Source organism: Hemibagrus wyckioides, linkage group LG24, assembly GCF_019097595.1.
Source record: "Hemibagrus wyckioides isolate EC202008001 linkage group LG24, SWU_Hwy_1.0, whole genome shotgun sequence".
NCBI lineage: Eukaryota > Metazoa > Chordata > Actinopteri > Siluriformes > Bagridae > Hemibagrus > Hemibagrus wyckioides.
The window spans coordinates 3,842,757-3,858,671 of record NC_080733.1 but is presented as its reverse complement, the minus strand read 5'-3'; the positions used below and the strand labels follow the sequence as shown (position 1 = coordinate 3,858,671).

The window sequence follows — 15,915 nt, the reverse complement described above, 5'->3', positions numbered from 1 at the left end:
ATGAGGGTAGTTCATTGACAGAAAGTAAATAAATGAATGGAAATACAATAATTTAGAGGTTGAAAACAAAAAACAAAAAAAACAAAATAAATAAACATTTCAAGTGTAAGATATACACAGATTACTGTAATGGTGTAAATCATGATACGATTCATCTAAGCCTAGGTTTGCTGCCTTTCTTGTCCTCGTTTACAATCTCTGTTCGTGAAACTTTCCAAAACTTTTGTCTGCAGTCGGATGTTTACCCCGACCGCCGCGTCATCCTTTCCTACAGTACATAAACAAGCTCAAGCTCCTTATACACTATAGCTAACTGTTGTTAGCCAATATCAGTTTCTTCCTGTTACCTTTTAGTTCAACCTTAACATGGACAACTATAGGGTCATCGTCTGGAGCAGCAGAGTTAATCTTAAGGAGTTTTTCTGTGTGTGTTTGAGTTTATAGGCAAGTGTGTTCAAGAGCACTGGTTAAAAGTTATGTGCGTTCATGGTAAATAGCTTTAAGGACTGACTGAGCGTGTATAGAATATATACTTTCAAAAAAATAGATATATGTAAAATAGAGAATAATTTAACCTGTTCAGCCAGAAAAAGGCCACATACAGCATACACAGAATATGAGAAAGGGGGGAAAAAAAAGTACCCACTTAGTGAGAACAGCATCTCAAGTATGCTAGAAGAGAGAAATGAAAAAGGGAACTATACGGAGAACCTGGTACAGACGAGTTCGCTTTGTCCAGCAGATAATTACGCCTTTAATTAATGTCCTTTTTCTAATTACTATGGTGGCCAAGAAGTGCAAAACAAATCCAAAAACAAAATAAATCAGAAAAAAACATTTAAAAACAAAATAAATTAGAAAACAAAATTACAAATCAGAAAACAAAAACAAATTTAAGAACAAAAAATAAATCCAAAAACAAAATAAATCAGAAAAAATAAATAAATAAATAAATTTTAAAAATAACATTTAAACACAAAATAAGTCCAATAACAAAATTAAAAATAAAACAAATTTAAAGACAAAATAACAAAAAACACAATAATAAATCCAAAACGAAATCCAAAAACACAACAATTTAGACAATCCAGAAAAGGTAGACATAGCTTGCGAATGGAATTCTGTCATCTGTCACTGAAGATATACAAGCTGTATGAAAATGTGTATCTAACCATTTCTTGTACACGAGTGAATGTTATTGTGTTTTTGGATGTTATTTTGTTTTTAAATTTATTTTGTTTCTGGATTTGTTATTTTGTTTTGCGCTTCTCGGCCACCGTAAATTACACTCTTTATCCAAACTGGCCATCTAAACACTGGCAACTGAGTCAGAGAGTCTCCTGTCTCCTCTTCTGACTGTAACATGGCCTCAATAGAAAAACCTCAGCCTTATAATCTGCCTGTAAGAAGATCTCATGGATGTGGTTAATGTTTTGAACAAAATACAAAATACGTTCATTTCATTTCTTGGTCCATAAAAAGAAACAATGCCTCGTTCATCCAAGAAGATATGCAGCATCTTGGATTCCTCAGCATTTGTTCACAGCATTTTGAGAGCTCACCACTAGAGGTCAGTACATGTCACAGAAAAGGGGTTGGGGTATTTTTTGTTTTTGTTTTGTTTTTTGTTTTTTTGAAAAATGGAAAAGATCCAATTAAACTGGAATTCATAAAGAGGAACTGATAGTAGGATGGGAGTGAATGGGGGGAAATTAGCTCCTTCTATGGAATAGGAAGTGAAAAAAGGCGTAGGTATGGGACTGGAGGGGGGGAATTTCTAGGCTTTGGTAATTTTTTTTTTTCTATTCCCCCCCCCATGATGAGTTTTTATGATCCAAAGATGTTGTGGGTTGAAAATGTCATCTATTTTACACTGTAAGTCAGATGTAAGCACACGTGTCTAGAGCCAGTTTGAAATGTCATCACAACAACAATGCCTTGCAGAAAAAACACTGAAATTACACCTTCGCGCTTTACACAGAAACAACGTGACCGACTACATCCACCAAAGCGTCCAAGAAGCACGCGCACTGGATCACCATAAACACTGACACGCGCACTGATTAGACGTGTGCAAGAAGGGGTTTGTAAGCATGATGGCTATTGTCAAAAAATAAAAATAAAAAAAAAAATAGAAATGATCACAGAGCAGAAGTGTAAAATCTCTGAACTTAACATCCCAAGCTATGCATGATCATGACCGGAAAAAAAATAAAAATAAAAAACTGTATAAAATATAAAGAAAATCAGAATCTGGATCAACAGTAAAATAAACCTAAATACCATTCGGATATGAAAAAGGACATATAAAACATTTAGAAGAGATACAAAATAATAAGTATGCCAAAAGCACAGCAGTAGGTCTGCTATCAGCGACCTACACAGCAGCACAGTTTATTTTCCCCCTAATTGCCTCGCCAGGGAAGAAGGAACAGTCATGGTCACTTGGGTGAGAGAGAGAGAGAGAGAGAGAGAGAGAGAGAGAGAGAGAATCCTGATTTTGCACGTGGGGTCATTTCTCTAAGAAATCAATCAACAGAACAAGCATTTACACACATAGGCTTCACGTTGAAAACTAATAATAAAAATATGCTGCACGTTGAGTCACGTCTTAAATAAAACACCAGGATTGTCTCTTCACCCAAGAGCCTGTCTCAAAGTATTGATGATTTCAGAAACACTTAAATCAGGGTTCCCAACACCGGCAGTGCCACCTCCTGTGATCTAACAGTAGGAATGCTTTCTAAACGGACGGAATTTTATTTTTTCTCCATGTGAAACTGAAGTCGATATCTTCAACATCACTCTCTCTTTTTTTTTTTTTTTCATTCGTGAGGCGATAGCGAATCTGTAATATACAGGTAATAATGGACTTGCGTTACTTCTGCCAAGACAGCTCACGTCTCTATATCCAATATGGATTACCTTCCATTCGTTATAGCGCTGACGAGGAAAATACATATATGTATGTATATATATATATATAAAACATATGGGAAAGCAGGTGCATATCTATGTTATTTTTAAAGATAAGTGACAAAAATGTGCCATTTTAGCTGATATTATTAAGGGATAAGAGGTTAGTGAAAGGGGGTATACTTATGACAGGATTATTATTATTATTATTACTATAGTAGTAGTCAATGTAACTGACAAGTGCCTTTAAATCCTATTATTTCTTCGTCCTGAATAGTCCTGTGTGTCGTTCTAATTAGCAAGTGCTTTTATAACATTAGATTCAGACCGTAAACAAATATAAGTGCTGTTCGAAATATCCTTGATAAGTTGCTGAGTAAAGAGTCACGCGCTGTTGTTTTGTTTTGTTTTCTTTCCTTTTACAGCTTGTTCCATTTGTTTCCTCATTGTCTCATGTGAAAAAGAATGTGTATTTGTGTAAAACTATCCTAAAACATGGCTTTAAGGACTACGTTGGTCTACCACAAGTTTCTCGCAGGCAGTTAATGAGGAGTTTAACCTCATGGCCCTTCATTTCAGCCCTGAAATCCTCTATGCATGAGCATAATGGCCAACGAAACAAAACAAGAATGTGTTGTACGTCAACGTGTTGCAAGTATAAGCAACTTTTGTTTTTGTTTTTTTGACTTCTATTTAAAAAAAATAAAATTAAATAATAAAAAAAAAAAAAAAAGCACAGTAACAAGAATATACTGCAAATGGTGTTTCTACATATTGATGATATATATACGTTTTCATTCTCTGATGTAAATGAAGATACCACAGGCATCAGCGCATTCACACACTGCCATGGCAGGTTCAATCTCAAGTACTTAAAGCTCCAAGTCTGCAAGTCGCATCTCTGCTAAGTCTCAGTCTGGGTCAGAGAAGAAGGCGAGAAGGTCAGTGAGCGCTGCCGGTGCCGGAGCTTTAGAGCACAGTGCACAGACAACGTGGACGGGTGTGTGTGTGGGGGGGGTGTAAGCTTGAGTGTATGGGACAAACAGAGAAATAAAAATAAAAAAGACAAAGAGAAGTTATGGTAAAAATGGCAGTCTCCCCATCCCACCCCTTCAGTCTATGTCTTCTCAGTGGAGAATTAGGCTGGGAAGGTTTGGAACCAGTTTGGACCAGACGGAAAAATTCCTCACTCCTTTCCTCCATCTATGACGGAGCGGAGCACGGCGGAGACGAAGCGCCATGATTGGCGGACTTGACAATGGTGATGACGGAGGTGGTGGCCACCTTGGCAGGTGTGAGCGGGCCGCATGCCACGGTACGGGCAAAGCATTGCAGCGCCTCGTACTTGGCACGCAGCGCGTCCAGCTCCAGGCGCATGCTGGCATTCTCACGGGCAAGCTTCTCCACTTCCTGCTGCAGCTGCGACTTCTGCCGCTCGAGCTCCTCCTTTTGCGTGACACGCTTGATACGGCAGCTCGCGGCATAGCCACGGTTCTTCAGCGTGCGCCGTCGCTGCTTCAGCCGCACCACATCCTCCTTGGTGAGGCCGCGCAGGTGCTGGTTCAGCTCGCGCACTGACATGGCCACCAGCTCATCATCACTCAGTGCTGGCGCATTCTCACCCACCTCCTTCTTCACCTGCATCAGGGGCAGCAGAACAATTCAAATCTCGGGCTAAACTTTTAGTCTAATCATGATGTGTCATAGTATAAGGACATAACATTAGGGCTCTGGTCTGGAAGTGTTAAATAAATACCTACAAAGAGTGCTGCTGAACCTGAACCTGAGTGGTCAGTGTTGCTTAATTTTCTATAATAGCACAGCTCCAGGCAAATCACACGATTATATGAATGCAACCGTTCTAATATATTACCGTTTCTATAGTAACAAATTGTATGTTAGAAGCCCCACATTCACTGTTTTGGGACACTCCTCCAAATCACTGAGTTCAGGTGTTGTTTTTCAGGGGTTGGGCTCGACCCCTTAGTTCTAATGAAAGGAACTCTTAATGCTTCAGCATACCAAGACATTTTGGACAATTTCATGCTCCCAACTTTGTGGGAACAGTTTGGGGATGTCCCCTTCCTGTTCCAACATGACTGCACACCAGTGACCAAAGCAAGGTCCATAAAGACATGGATGAGCAAGTTTGGTGTGGAGGAACTTGACTGGCCTGCACAGAGTTCTGACCTCAACCTGATAGAACACCTTTGGGATGAATTAGAGTAGAGACTGGGAGCCAGACTCTCTCCAGCATCAGTGCCTGATCTCACAAATGTGCTTCTAGAGTAATGGTCAAAAATCCCCATTAACACACTCCTAAACCTTGTGGAAAGCCTTCCCAGAAGAGTTGAAGCTGTTATAGCTGTAAAGGGCAGAACAACTCCATATTACATTCATGTGCATGTAAAGGCAGATGTCCCAGATTTGGCCTGGATCTCAGTCTCTGCTCTAATTCATCCCAAAGGTGTTCTATCAGGTCGAGGTCAGGACTCTGTGAAGTTCCTCCACACCGAACTCGCTGATCCATGTCTTTATGGATGCGCAGCCTCTGAAAAACAACACCTGAATTCAATGATGTGGGGGCGTGTCCTAAAACTTTTGGCAATATAGTGTATTTTTAATCATATTTTTTTTATCATACTTTTGTTTTTACATAGCCCTGTATATTTTGCTGAGCATTCAAATCCTGATGGAACGTTCGTAGTTAAGAAGTATTTCTCAAACTGAAATGCCTTTAACGTGAAAGGGGCGGAGTTAAGAATGTCGGAGGGTGGGGCTAAACGTGTTCTGCATGTTAAATAAATAAAGATTTCCTGTGATATATTTGAAATGAGATGATTAACAGGTCTTACCTTTACTGCTTTGCTTGGTTTAAAATGAGTCGTCATACCCTGAAAGTCTGTGGAGAGAAGACCAGACATGATTACTGTGTGAAAGAAGGGGGGGGAATGAATAATACTGCGTGGAACAGAAAATATTAAAGGGCATGTGTTTTATTTGTAATTGCTTAGAAAGTGAGTATTCAGTATAAGGTGACCTGACGTCATATAAACAAAATAATCGGCCAAACCGGAAACACTACATTATGTGTAATATTCTAAACATTTCATTTGGGGGGAATTAAATGTATCACTTCAATATTAAACACTTCAATTTACTTTTATGTACAAAGTTAGATTTGCTGTGAAATTCCGACCTTGAATAAACAGCTGTGCCGTGTGGTCAAGTGGCTTTAAGGTACACCATCAATTTGTCTAATAAGAATTTGGACAAATACTACAATTCACGTTAATAAAAGGCTTTCATAAGCACTAACCGGCACAGCTTCATGGCCCTGAAAGCCTGCATTTTCTTTTATTTGCCTTCCTGAAGGATATAATCATTAACTTATGAGTCAAGCGCATTGAGCAAGCACAGGAACTGGGCCTGTAGTGCTCCCTGAGACATAAAATAACAATAATAAATTCCCCACTTTGGCCAGCAGGGGTCAGCAATGCTTAACAAATCGAGTAGCAACCAAGGGCAACGCTGTTTACAAGCTGAGGAAGCGCTATGACAAGATAGTTTACTGGACCATTACAAGTGCAGGAATAGCAGCAGGTCAACCCTTTAGCATTGAGCTTTGATTGATCTGTCTGCTCAGCAATCCGTGTCTGCAAAGTGTTGAAAAGAATTTTACAGCATCAAGTCTACCGTCTAGACATTGTGGCTGGAGACAAAATAAGAGAAAGCATGTAGAAAAGCAGACAGGCTCCATTTCTGTGTGTGTGTGTGTGTGTGTGTGTGTGTGTGAGCCAGCATCCGAATTCACCAGAACTCTGGCTGCTGTAGAGACTCTCTTCTAATCTGTGTGTGTGTGTGTGTGTGTGTGTGTGTGTGTGTGTGTGTGTCACATGACTAGGCCTATAATAAACAATGTTCATTCATAACCATGCCAGAAAATGCTGAGCAACCTCAAAAACACAACCTCTAACTACAGGCAGCTCATCATTAGCCAAGTCACTTCAGCAAAAAACCAAACCATGAACATTATTTCACTTTTTAGGCTCAACTTTGTAGACAGTTACAGATCAGCTTTTTCCCCCACGCACAATTGCATTAGTCATCATATGGCTCTTAATCAGCGGTCGGATTCTGACCACTAGGTCATTGTTGGCTGGATATATTTGTTTGGCAAACTATTCTTAACCCAGGAGTGACATTGCTTGGGGTTTTTGAACAGCTCAGCGGTGCTAAGCCACACGCACACACACACACACACACACACACACACTTTCCACTAATAGACAGGGTCCAGGCAGAAGGGGGCCAACTAAATGTGCACAGCAACAAATAACATCTACAGGTCAGTAATGAAAAGGCCATTGAGTATAGATGATTGGGGTGTTTGTGTTCCAAGGATCGTCTATTGCCAAATGTCTAGGTAAAGTAAAAAAGATACACTGTTAAAGTGTCCTTCACAACAACCTTTGTACACGCTTCAGATAAATAACTTCCAACATGAATTAACTCGTTATAGCAATTTTAAAAAAGAGCGTTAAAGTTCCACTATAACTACATTTTATCATGAAATACGAGCATCATTGAAAATCATATCAATAATCATATTATTTCTTGTGTTAAGTGTGTGCCTGAATCCTGAATCCATGTAACATTTTCTTCTGTCAGAAGTCATCTGAATTTTTTCTAAGGATCATGAGAAGAAGAAAAGTATTTGCTAACTCTCTATGCCAAAAAAAACCTCTCTCAACCCTGTAACTCATTTAAAAGCCCTTCAACAAAGAGACCTCACATTTTTCAAATTGCAAAATGCATTTTTTCCCCGAAGTTGAAATGTTGAAAAAACATGCTGTATGACACCTGATAGAGCCGCACAATATAACAGTACATTAGCTCACATGACTCCTCACTATCTCTCTAATTTAGCAACTTAGTTCCATGATAGCATGAAGTGAAAAAGTCAAATGACAACAGAAAGTCCCTGATGAGCTTATTTTAATGCATATACATTACGTCAGATTGAAAAGAGAACACCGCATGTCACCGGACAACGGTCATGCAACTGTAAAAAATTTTTTTGTTGTTGTTGTTTTGGAGCATGTTGGGATTTGCTTTCGCTAAGCCGTACAGACTACAGTCTCCTTGTCTACGAGATATGTTGAACATTCCAGAAGGCACTGTGTCATTACGAATAGTTTCCCTTACACAGTCACTGTTATATTTTTGTTTTTACACAATGTGCTTTATCAGGTTTAGGGCCACGGCTGACAGGCTGACAGGATTCTGTTACGCTGGGCTTTCCTGGCTCGCTTCATGCCCTTATTTAACTCTCCTGGTTATATTTAGCTCAGTGTGCTGACCGGACAGTTCTGCCAACAATGCGATTTAAGTGGAAATGTGATAAGTGATACCTCATTAGTGAGGACAGGGCTCAGACCAAAGGCAGCAACGTTCTCGTCCAGTGATTATCAAAGAAGAGCGATTATCCCGCTCACCCCCTAAGTGTTATTAATTCTTCATTCCAAAGAAAAACATCTATTCCAGTCTGGTGTCATATGACTTCCTGCCTGGGAATGCATGTTATCTGCTTAGGTCTTTGCTTTCCTTGGGCTTGTTCACATTATCCTTTTGACTATATTGGACTGAAGTGTGAAATGGTTTAAGAAGTAATGTTTAAGATTGGATTTAGGATGGGAAAGGAAAATCCAGTGATATTCTATTCCTGCACAGATGGTATATAGTAAGTTCTTAGTCATTCTTTTGGTTGAGTTTGTGTAAAGCTGCACACCTGCCACGCATTAAACAGCACTCCAAATGGTTTGGCCATGACGGGATCAAACACGGAGCCTGGGCATCCTCGGTCAGGTTCGGCATAGATAATGAACCGCAAAGTTGAAACGAAACTCCACATAAGAATACGCTCAAGCCCTGATTCATACCATCTGGAACTCTAGCGTACGGTAGGTCCCTAAATGGGCCCCAGAGTGCATTTTATTCAGATCAAAATAGCGTCACACAAAACTAATTATGGTAAGAATGGTATACTGAAAATATAACTAAAAAAGACAGCTCTCGAAACCATATATAGCTAAAGGTTTGGGAAGACAACAGCGGTATGCACGAGAGATGACAACATGCCTTGTATTTTGGCTCCACACTTGCAATCCAGAAATGATCTCTCTCTCTCTCTCTCTCTCTCTCTCTCTCTCTCTTTCTCTCAACATGGAAAAAAACAGTGCAGTCCCTAAGGGTTAAGTCCAGCCAGAAATATTAGGCAAGTGATGCAAGGCTAGCAGAAATTAAAGAAGCTTTCCTAGACAGCAAGCTTTCATGAGAGAAGGGGCTCCTGCTTTTTGTTTTTTGATGGAAGACCATCAAATCAAGTTTTTAAAGACCCCCCACCTCCCAGATCTACATATAGGGCTCTAGCCTTTGAGTTCTCCCTTTCAATCAAGCACACACACACACACACTTCCTTCACATTCCTTTGCCGTGTGGTCGTCCACTTTTTCCCAGTGCACAGGGAAGTGCGGGGACTTGATGAGAGAGGGGCCCCACTTCACTTGCTCAGTCTTGCTAAAAAGGAAAAGCCCTGGCATTCCAAGGCCGTGTTTTCATCATCGCTCTCCTCAGAACAACGGACGCATTTTTCCCTCCGCCCAACTCAGTGCTGCCTTTGGCGACGTGCGATCAACGGGCCGCCGAAACATTGGAGCTCTTATTCAGGCTATCAAGAGCCAGGCTAGGAAAACAGAAAAACATGTCACAGGGGAAGGGCCCTGGGAGGGAAGCCATAGAGAAATGCGCAAAGGCAGGAATAACGGGGTAACTTTTCTCACCGTATGCGTACATGTAGTAATGAAAGGGTCCTATTTTCCATTTGGAAAGATTTATACTGTCAGAAAAGCTGGTGCATTAAGCTACACAGTTGAGAGCAAAATCGAACTTGGTCAAAACTAAAAACTAATATTTCATATATTAAGGAGAATACAAGGCTGTACGAATGCCAAGCAAAACCGTTGTCCGGTCCAGAATCTTTTTCTTCACAGCAACTTCAGTTTCCTTTAGACAATTTTTTAAGATTTGATTTGCAACAATATTTTCTAAAATGATCGCACTGGTTCAAAGACTGGCCAAATCAGATCATCTTAAAAAGTTTCAGACAGAGAACAACTGGACTCCTCATGGCTTAAGATCTTGATGTAGTTAATTAACCATCCTCTAATGAATTCTGTGAGCGTCTGAGAGCTTTACAGACCACAGATTCCATGTGCATGTTGCTATGTGTACACTGATAATGGTGTGTGCGTGTGTGTGTGTGTGTGTGTGTGTTAAGCTTGTGTTCATAGACTTGGCGTACATTTTGCCTGGGCTTCAGCGATCCAAACCTGCTGTCATTTTAAATATTTAGCAGGTTAGAAATGTGCTGTTTTTGGAGAGTGTTAGTGAAATTTGGTCACGCTTCAGAAATGTTCAGCTTCTCAGACTGACAAAAAGAAAAAGAAAAGAAAAAAAAAAAAAATCCCCCAGCCTTCGTTTTCCGTCCACATTCCTTTCAGAATGTATATAATCTACAGTCATTCTGAGGAAGACTCATCAGTGAGCCAGAAATTACTAATATACCATGTGATTGTGTTTGTTGTTATAAAAAAAAAAACGCAGCATGATGTAGGTGTCAGCATACAGTTTCAGTAGATGTTTATTCGTATACGTACGTATGAATGTGATGTTCTCTGTTCTGACTGGTCAGAAGGTGTCGATTAATTTACTAAAACAGCATGCATGGCTCTGACAGAGCAGTTCATATCCGTGCGCTCGTTCTAATTCGTTCTCATTCATGGGAACTTGCATGGCTTCAGATAATCTACTAATATTATGTTTATTAGTATTAGAGTAAAAAACGTGTCATAATTCAACAAACAAAACTTTTTTTTGTTTCGAGTCTCCAGTGTCAGAGGTTTTTAATAAAGGTAAAAGCTGTTCCTGTGCCAGTCTTGAGTCTTGAGTCAAGCTCACTTAGTGTTTTTTCAGGTTCTTAGTAACATTACAAATGGCATTTTTATATATTATTAACATCAAATCAGGAAGAATGCTAAAGAAACAGTCTGTCTGCAGATGCTATAAAGCAAGTGATAACAGGAACTTATATTAAACGTAGCTATAAATAGTTAAAACATATGATGACTAATTTTTAAAAGGAATAGAACACTTGCTGTTATGGAAAATCTTTCAACTTACTTCATATACCTTTGAACAGGCTGTGGCATTTTCAGCAAAATATCCCTGGCCGTTAGATCACGCCGATAATTTAAGCAGTCAGGTAATTGTGATTGCGTAATTCAACACCTAGCATGCTGTAGCAGCTGAGAATCACTGCTCTATGACAAGCCCAGGGTTCAGTTATGCAAATATTCATGCGGAAGTTGCCAAAACAGAACCAAAACTTTGAAGAAGATCACAAGGGAAAGTTGGTCATCAACCCTGTGTTCCAGCATGTAGGTGGTATCATGAGGATGTTAGTCACTCTACCAAAGCCCATGAGGTGGATACAGACAATAATATTATTGTGAAGACATGTTTAACTTTTATATGTAGCCCTGGGTTTCACAACAAGGAAAATGTGCATCTTTGAAAAAGTGCTCTGCCAAATACTGAGCTCTTTCCATTAACCTCAGATGATGACGTACAGTGCTGCAAGCTCTCGTTACTTTTTTTTTTTTTTTTTCTTGTGGTCCGTTTTGATACCAATAAAACAATCTGCATTTTTTTTTTTTCCAGAAATCTTTAATCCTCCAGCCAAGAGCAATAATATTTACTAAGCATTACACGGTTCACATTTCACTGTCGCAAAGGTCGTCTCTGGGGCCAGACAGCGATACGGTCGGATGACCGCCGTTTCAGAGTTCTGAGAATTTGGGACTTAACTCAGACAAGCAAAGTCTCAGAGCAGCTATTGAATCCAGATTTTGTAGGAAGAGCGTGAATCTGCAGTGTTTCAAGCATTGAACCATCAGCCTGATCTGCTGTAGTGGAAGATGAATTGGCTATTTCGCACAGAAAGCCAAAACAACACTGGTGTGACCTTGCTGTTTGGTTTCCAGTCTCTCTACCTCTCCACTACTCAGAGTCAGCATTGAGCACATTTCTCAGCTCTTAGTTTTGTTGGAGTTGGAGGGAAAGAGCTCCTCCCTGCTCCGTTTTTTTCACAAGGAGGCAAAAAAAGGCGTGTAGTGCAGCGGCGGCACAATCGGCAGGATCTTATGTAAAGGAAACGGAGCACATAGCCGAGCAGTGAGTCATGCTGTTTACTGGTAAGAGCTAGGACGAGCAGCAGGGAATCACACCCTCCCGAACTGACATTTCCTGGAAAATCCCGCCGTTTCACAGAGCGGAAGGAAAAGTACAGGGAAAAGGGCTGGCATGACTGCCGGAACTTTCTGCGGATAAGGAGGAGAGGTGGATATCCAAGCAAGGCAACTTTCCCCCCCTCCTCATCTTGGGACGCAGGGATTCGAAGGAATGCAAAGTATGCACAAAACAAAGACAAGCCCATGGGTAACAGAGAAACCAACACCGATTCCACAGAAAGAACATGTGCACATCATTTGAAGCCATGATAATAATCCCAACCTGCTCTACACTGAGGCAGGTGCTCAGAAGTCAGAGCTATAGACCATCCAGACATCTCATACCCTGCTCAAGCACTCGTGTACGTCTACAGACAACAGCTAATGAGACAGGGAGGCTTCCGACAAGCATAAACACCGAATCGCCCAAATGGGTTTTCAGTTCCAGACGGCTCACCCGCAGCCCAAAACCACAGTGTGGTGTGGTCACTCCTGTCAGATCCAGGAATTGGTGAGAGTAGCAGGAAAAGGGCAGGGTAAAGTTGGCGCATTATGGCTTAAACACCCCCACAGGGCTCTCTCACACTGGGGCCTAGAAAGAGCTACGACAAGCCTGACACACACAAATCAAAATCCAGCAGCACTAATAATTCCTACTGGATTACAATCTAACCAACTGCATGTGCTCTCCGTCCCATTTTTGATCATTACCAGCTGCTAGGATTCCACATCAAAAATGTGACCCCTTGGCCTTGGAGATGATATTAGTCAGAATAGCTAAGGCTTGGATCATGATGACTAAGGGTAATATTGCAACCATGGTCGAGTTCCTACTCAGACAGAAAGGTTTAGAGCAGTTTGGAGTTCCCCGTGTTGCAATCTTAGTGATTAAATCACCCGCCACCTCAGTTTTGTTCACTTTCAATGTCTGCTTTGAAAAACCACAATGAGTACAGTAACCATCCTGTTCTGTTCACTCAAGCATGCAGTTCTTACCACAAGCTCTTTGTGAAGCCACACACACAGTCATATTTAAAGTTTTTGCTGAGAAATATCAAAACTCCACGCACACATACTCACAAACACACACAAACACAACTAACTAACCTCCAGCGAGACGTGCAGCCATCACTGATGATCCGAGCATCATGCGTGTAGGCCAGTGGTAACAGCCCGTCCCACACTGATGCTCAGCCCACGTGTCGATCTTATGATAGAGCCGAGTGTGCACTTCCTCTGGGATTCTAAAAGAAGCAGGCAGACGACGCAATAGGTGTGGGAGGTCAACACCACAGACACCTAAGACTCTGTGAGTCAGAGTAAGCCACGGATGAGGTCACGCTGCTTGCGTACAATGTGACATAAAGAGACATGCTGAGGTGGGACTCCTCCAAGATTTTCCACATCAGAAGGCAAAGGTCATTAATGAGAGACACGCTAGCAAACCTCAGCCATGCAATCAACAGCAATATCGGTTGCCTCTTCGTGCTTTCGGGCACACCTTAAATCATCTCAGAGCAGAAATGCTTTGTTCATGGCCATCATGGCCAGTTCAGCAAATATAACTACAGCAAGTTTATATCCACCAGTGCGTATGTGAGTATATTATCCCTCTGCTGACATTCAAGCAAAGAAAAGACCAGTCTCAACACTAACAAAGATAAAGGAGAGCACTCTCTCACACACACAAACTGAAAGCCCTGTTAAATTATTTCCCGTAAATGGTAAAGCTTCGAACGAAACATGCACAGTGCATGTTCATCAGAAATCACGTGCACCGCTTGCCTTGAGGGGGCCTTGAATGGCTTGGTGCCTCTGAATGGGCTAATGGCAGCTCCTTTATCAGCCATTGTGGAAATGAATCACATTATCCACTTATGACTCACTTTCCCTGTGAGGGCGTAGCTGTAGGCTACCACCAGTCACAGAATGACCTATTGTAGAAATGTTTCTTTAAAGTGGACAGTTCGGGATCATTGCAAATGCTTTCATATAGACCCGATTCAATTAATGTGTCCGATTATAAGCAGCCTGCAGCAGGCATCTTTTGGAAAAGTGTTCGAAAAGTAAAAAGCTTTCCTTGTCACTGGCGTCTGTTGTAACTTTGAAATGTATCTTTCATCTGAAATTGTGGATCCAGGTTTCAAATGAAACAGTAATTAGAGTACACCTTCAAGGTGCACCTTTTTAGGTAAAAGAGGACACTAAATTTCAAGACATGAGACAAGTGTGAAGTTCTGCATTTTAACCCCCAGAGAGCCAATGATGGAAACGTATTAACAAATCCCATGATCTTAAAACAGGGTGGTGGTGCTTGAGAGGATGAGAATGTCCATGCCCACGACCGCGTGAACTCACACATGCGACGTGACGCAACGTCGCACTCATCCCATGAACTACGCGGAGAAATCACACGGATTAATCACGGTCTATGAGATGTGCGTGGCGCAGACATGCAGAGTAGGGGGGTTTAGTGACTCGGGGGTATTTACGTTAGAAAGACCCCCAACCCCACCTCACGGGTCTCGCGCCACTGGACTGTTGCGCCCTTTGTGCTGCGATTCAGACCACGTGTTTCCTCGTGCCATAAGCAATATCACAGAAAAAAAGTCCAGAACACGCACAAACGTTTTATTAGTATATTTAATAAGACTTTTCCGCCCTCCATTCCCTGCTTGCACTAAGAATGCCATCGGAATACTATCGGTTAAGCAACTAAAGTTTTTCAGAGATTTTATTTACTTACTTTTTGGAAAAACTTGTAATTTTATATTAAGAGGGAGCGCGCGCGCTCAATGTTTACAGCTTGTAGCGACGGAAAAAGCGCACGAGCTGTTGTAACTGCTGTTTACAGTCCCGTTGTCAAGTCTACCTAACCTTTCACACGTGTCCAAATATTTTGCAAACTTGTTTTCTCTTTTACTATCCTTTTTTTAAAAAAAAAAAAAAAAAAAAAAAAAAATCAAACTTCCAAACACTTACTAAGCAAATCATATTCAACACATTTGAAGCGATTTCCGAAGCAGGCTGACTCGGTTCTGGTTCACTCTCAGATCCGTCATCAGGAGAACAGGAGCGATATCGTCGGGAATTTCAAAACATCTCCCCCCTCCCTTCCTCAACACCACCTCGGCTTACCTTGTGGACGCGGAATTTCCGCCGGGATTTTCGCGCGAGCCTAGAAGGAATATCCTGACAGTAGCCTTGAAGAGTCAGCGGGCTCCTCGTCGCACTTGTTGGGATGCGCGTCCCGCCGTCGAGCCGAAGCGGTAACCGTGAACTAAGTCAGCCAGCCACGAAAACAACAACAATGTATCGACATTCCACTCTGTGCTTCCGCAAGCACGCGCGTCACCGGCTCCTCGTGACCGCCCCCTCCATTCATGAAAATAACTTTCTGCTGACGTCAGCCAGGCGGGAAACTAGCTAGGGGAGGCCAGAAATAGACGCAGCTGGCAAATTCTTTCATGGTGCTAGCTAAATTAATCTGAGCAGTGAGTAAAATATCTGTCTTTATTCAAATAAAAGAGACAGAGAGATAAAAAAAAAGAGAGAGGGAATGATGTATGTAAAAAACAAACAAAAAAATTGTCATTTATTGACTGTAAACTATGCTCAAAGTATTTTTAAAATGATTATTATTGCTCAC

The 15,915-nt window shown here is 41.2% G+C and overlaps 1 protein-coding gene across 3 annotated transcripts; it reads right to left on the bottom strand.

Moving 5' to 3' along the window:
* Nucleotides 1–781: 781 nt before the first annotated feature.
* mafk (v-maf avian musculoaponeurotic fibrosarcoma oncogene homolog K) lies at nucleotides 782–15,633 on the bottom strand. Of its 3 annotated transcripts, none has more exons than XM_058377635.1 (3): nucleotides 15,405–15,633; nucleotides 5,772–5,818; nucleotides 782–4,554 (listed from the first exon to the last, which is right to left on the bottom strand). In XM_058377635.1, the coding sequence occupies exons 2-3, from the start codon at nucleotides 5,805–5,807 to the stop codon at nucleotides 4,120–4,122; spliced, it is 471 nt and encodes a 156-aa protein (XP_058233618.1). In that variant the 5' UTR covers nucleotides 5,808–5,818; nucleotides 15,405–15,633; the 3' UTR covers nucleotides 782–4,119. The 3 variants fall into 3 exon arrangements, with proteins under 3 accessions (XP_058233618.1, XP_058233619.1, XP_058233617.1); XM_058377636.1 differs by lacking the exon at nucleotides 15,405–15,633 and adding an exon at nucleotides 15,249–15,380; XM_058377634.1 differs by lacking the exon at nucleotides 15,405–15,633 and adding an exon at nucleotides 13,374–15,197.
* Nucleotides 15,634–15,915: the final 282 nt, after the last annotated feature.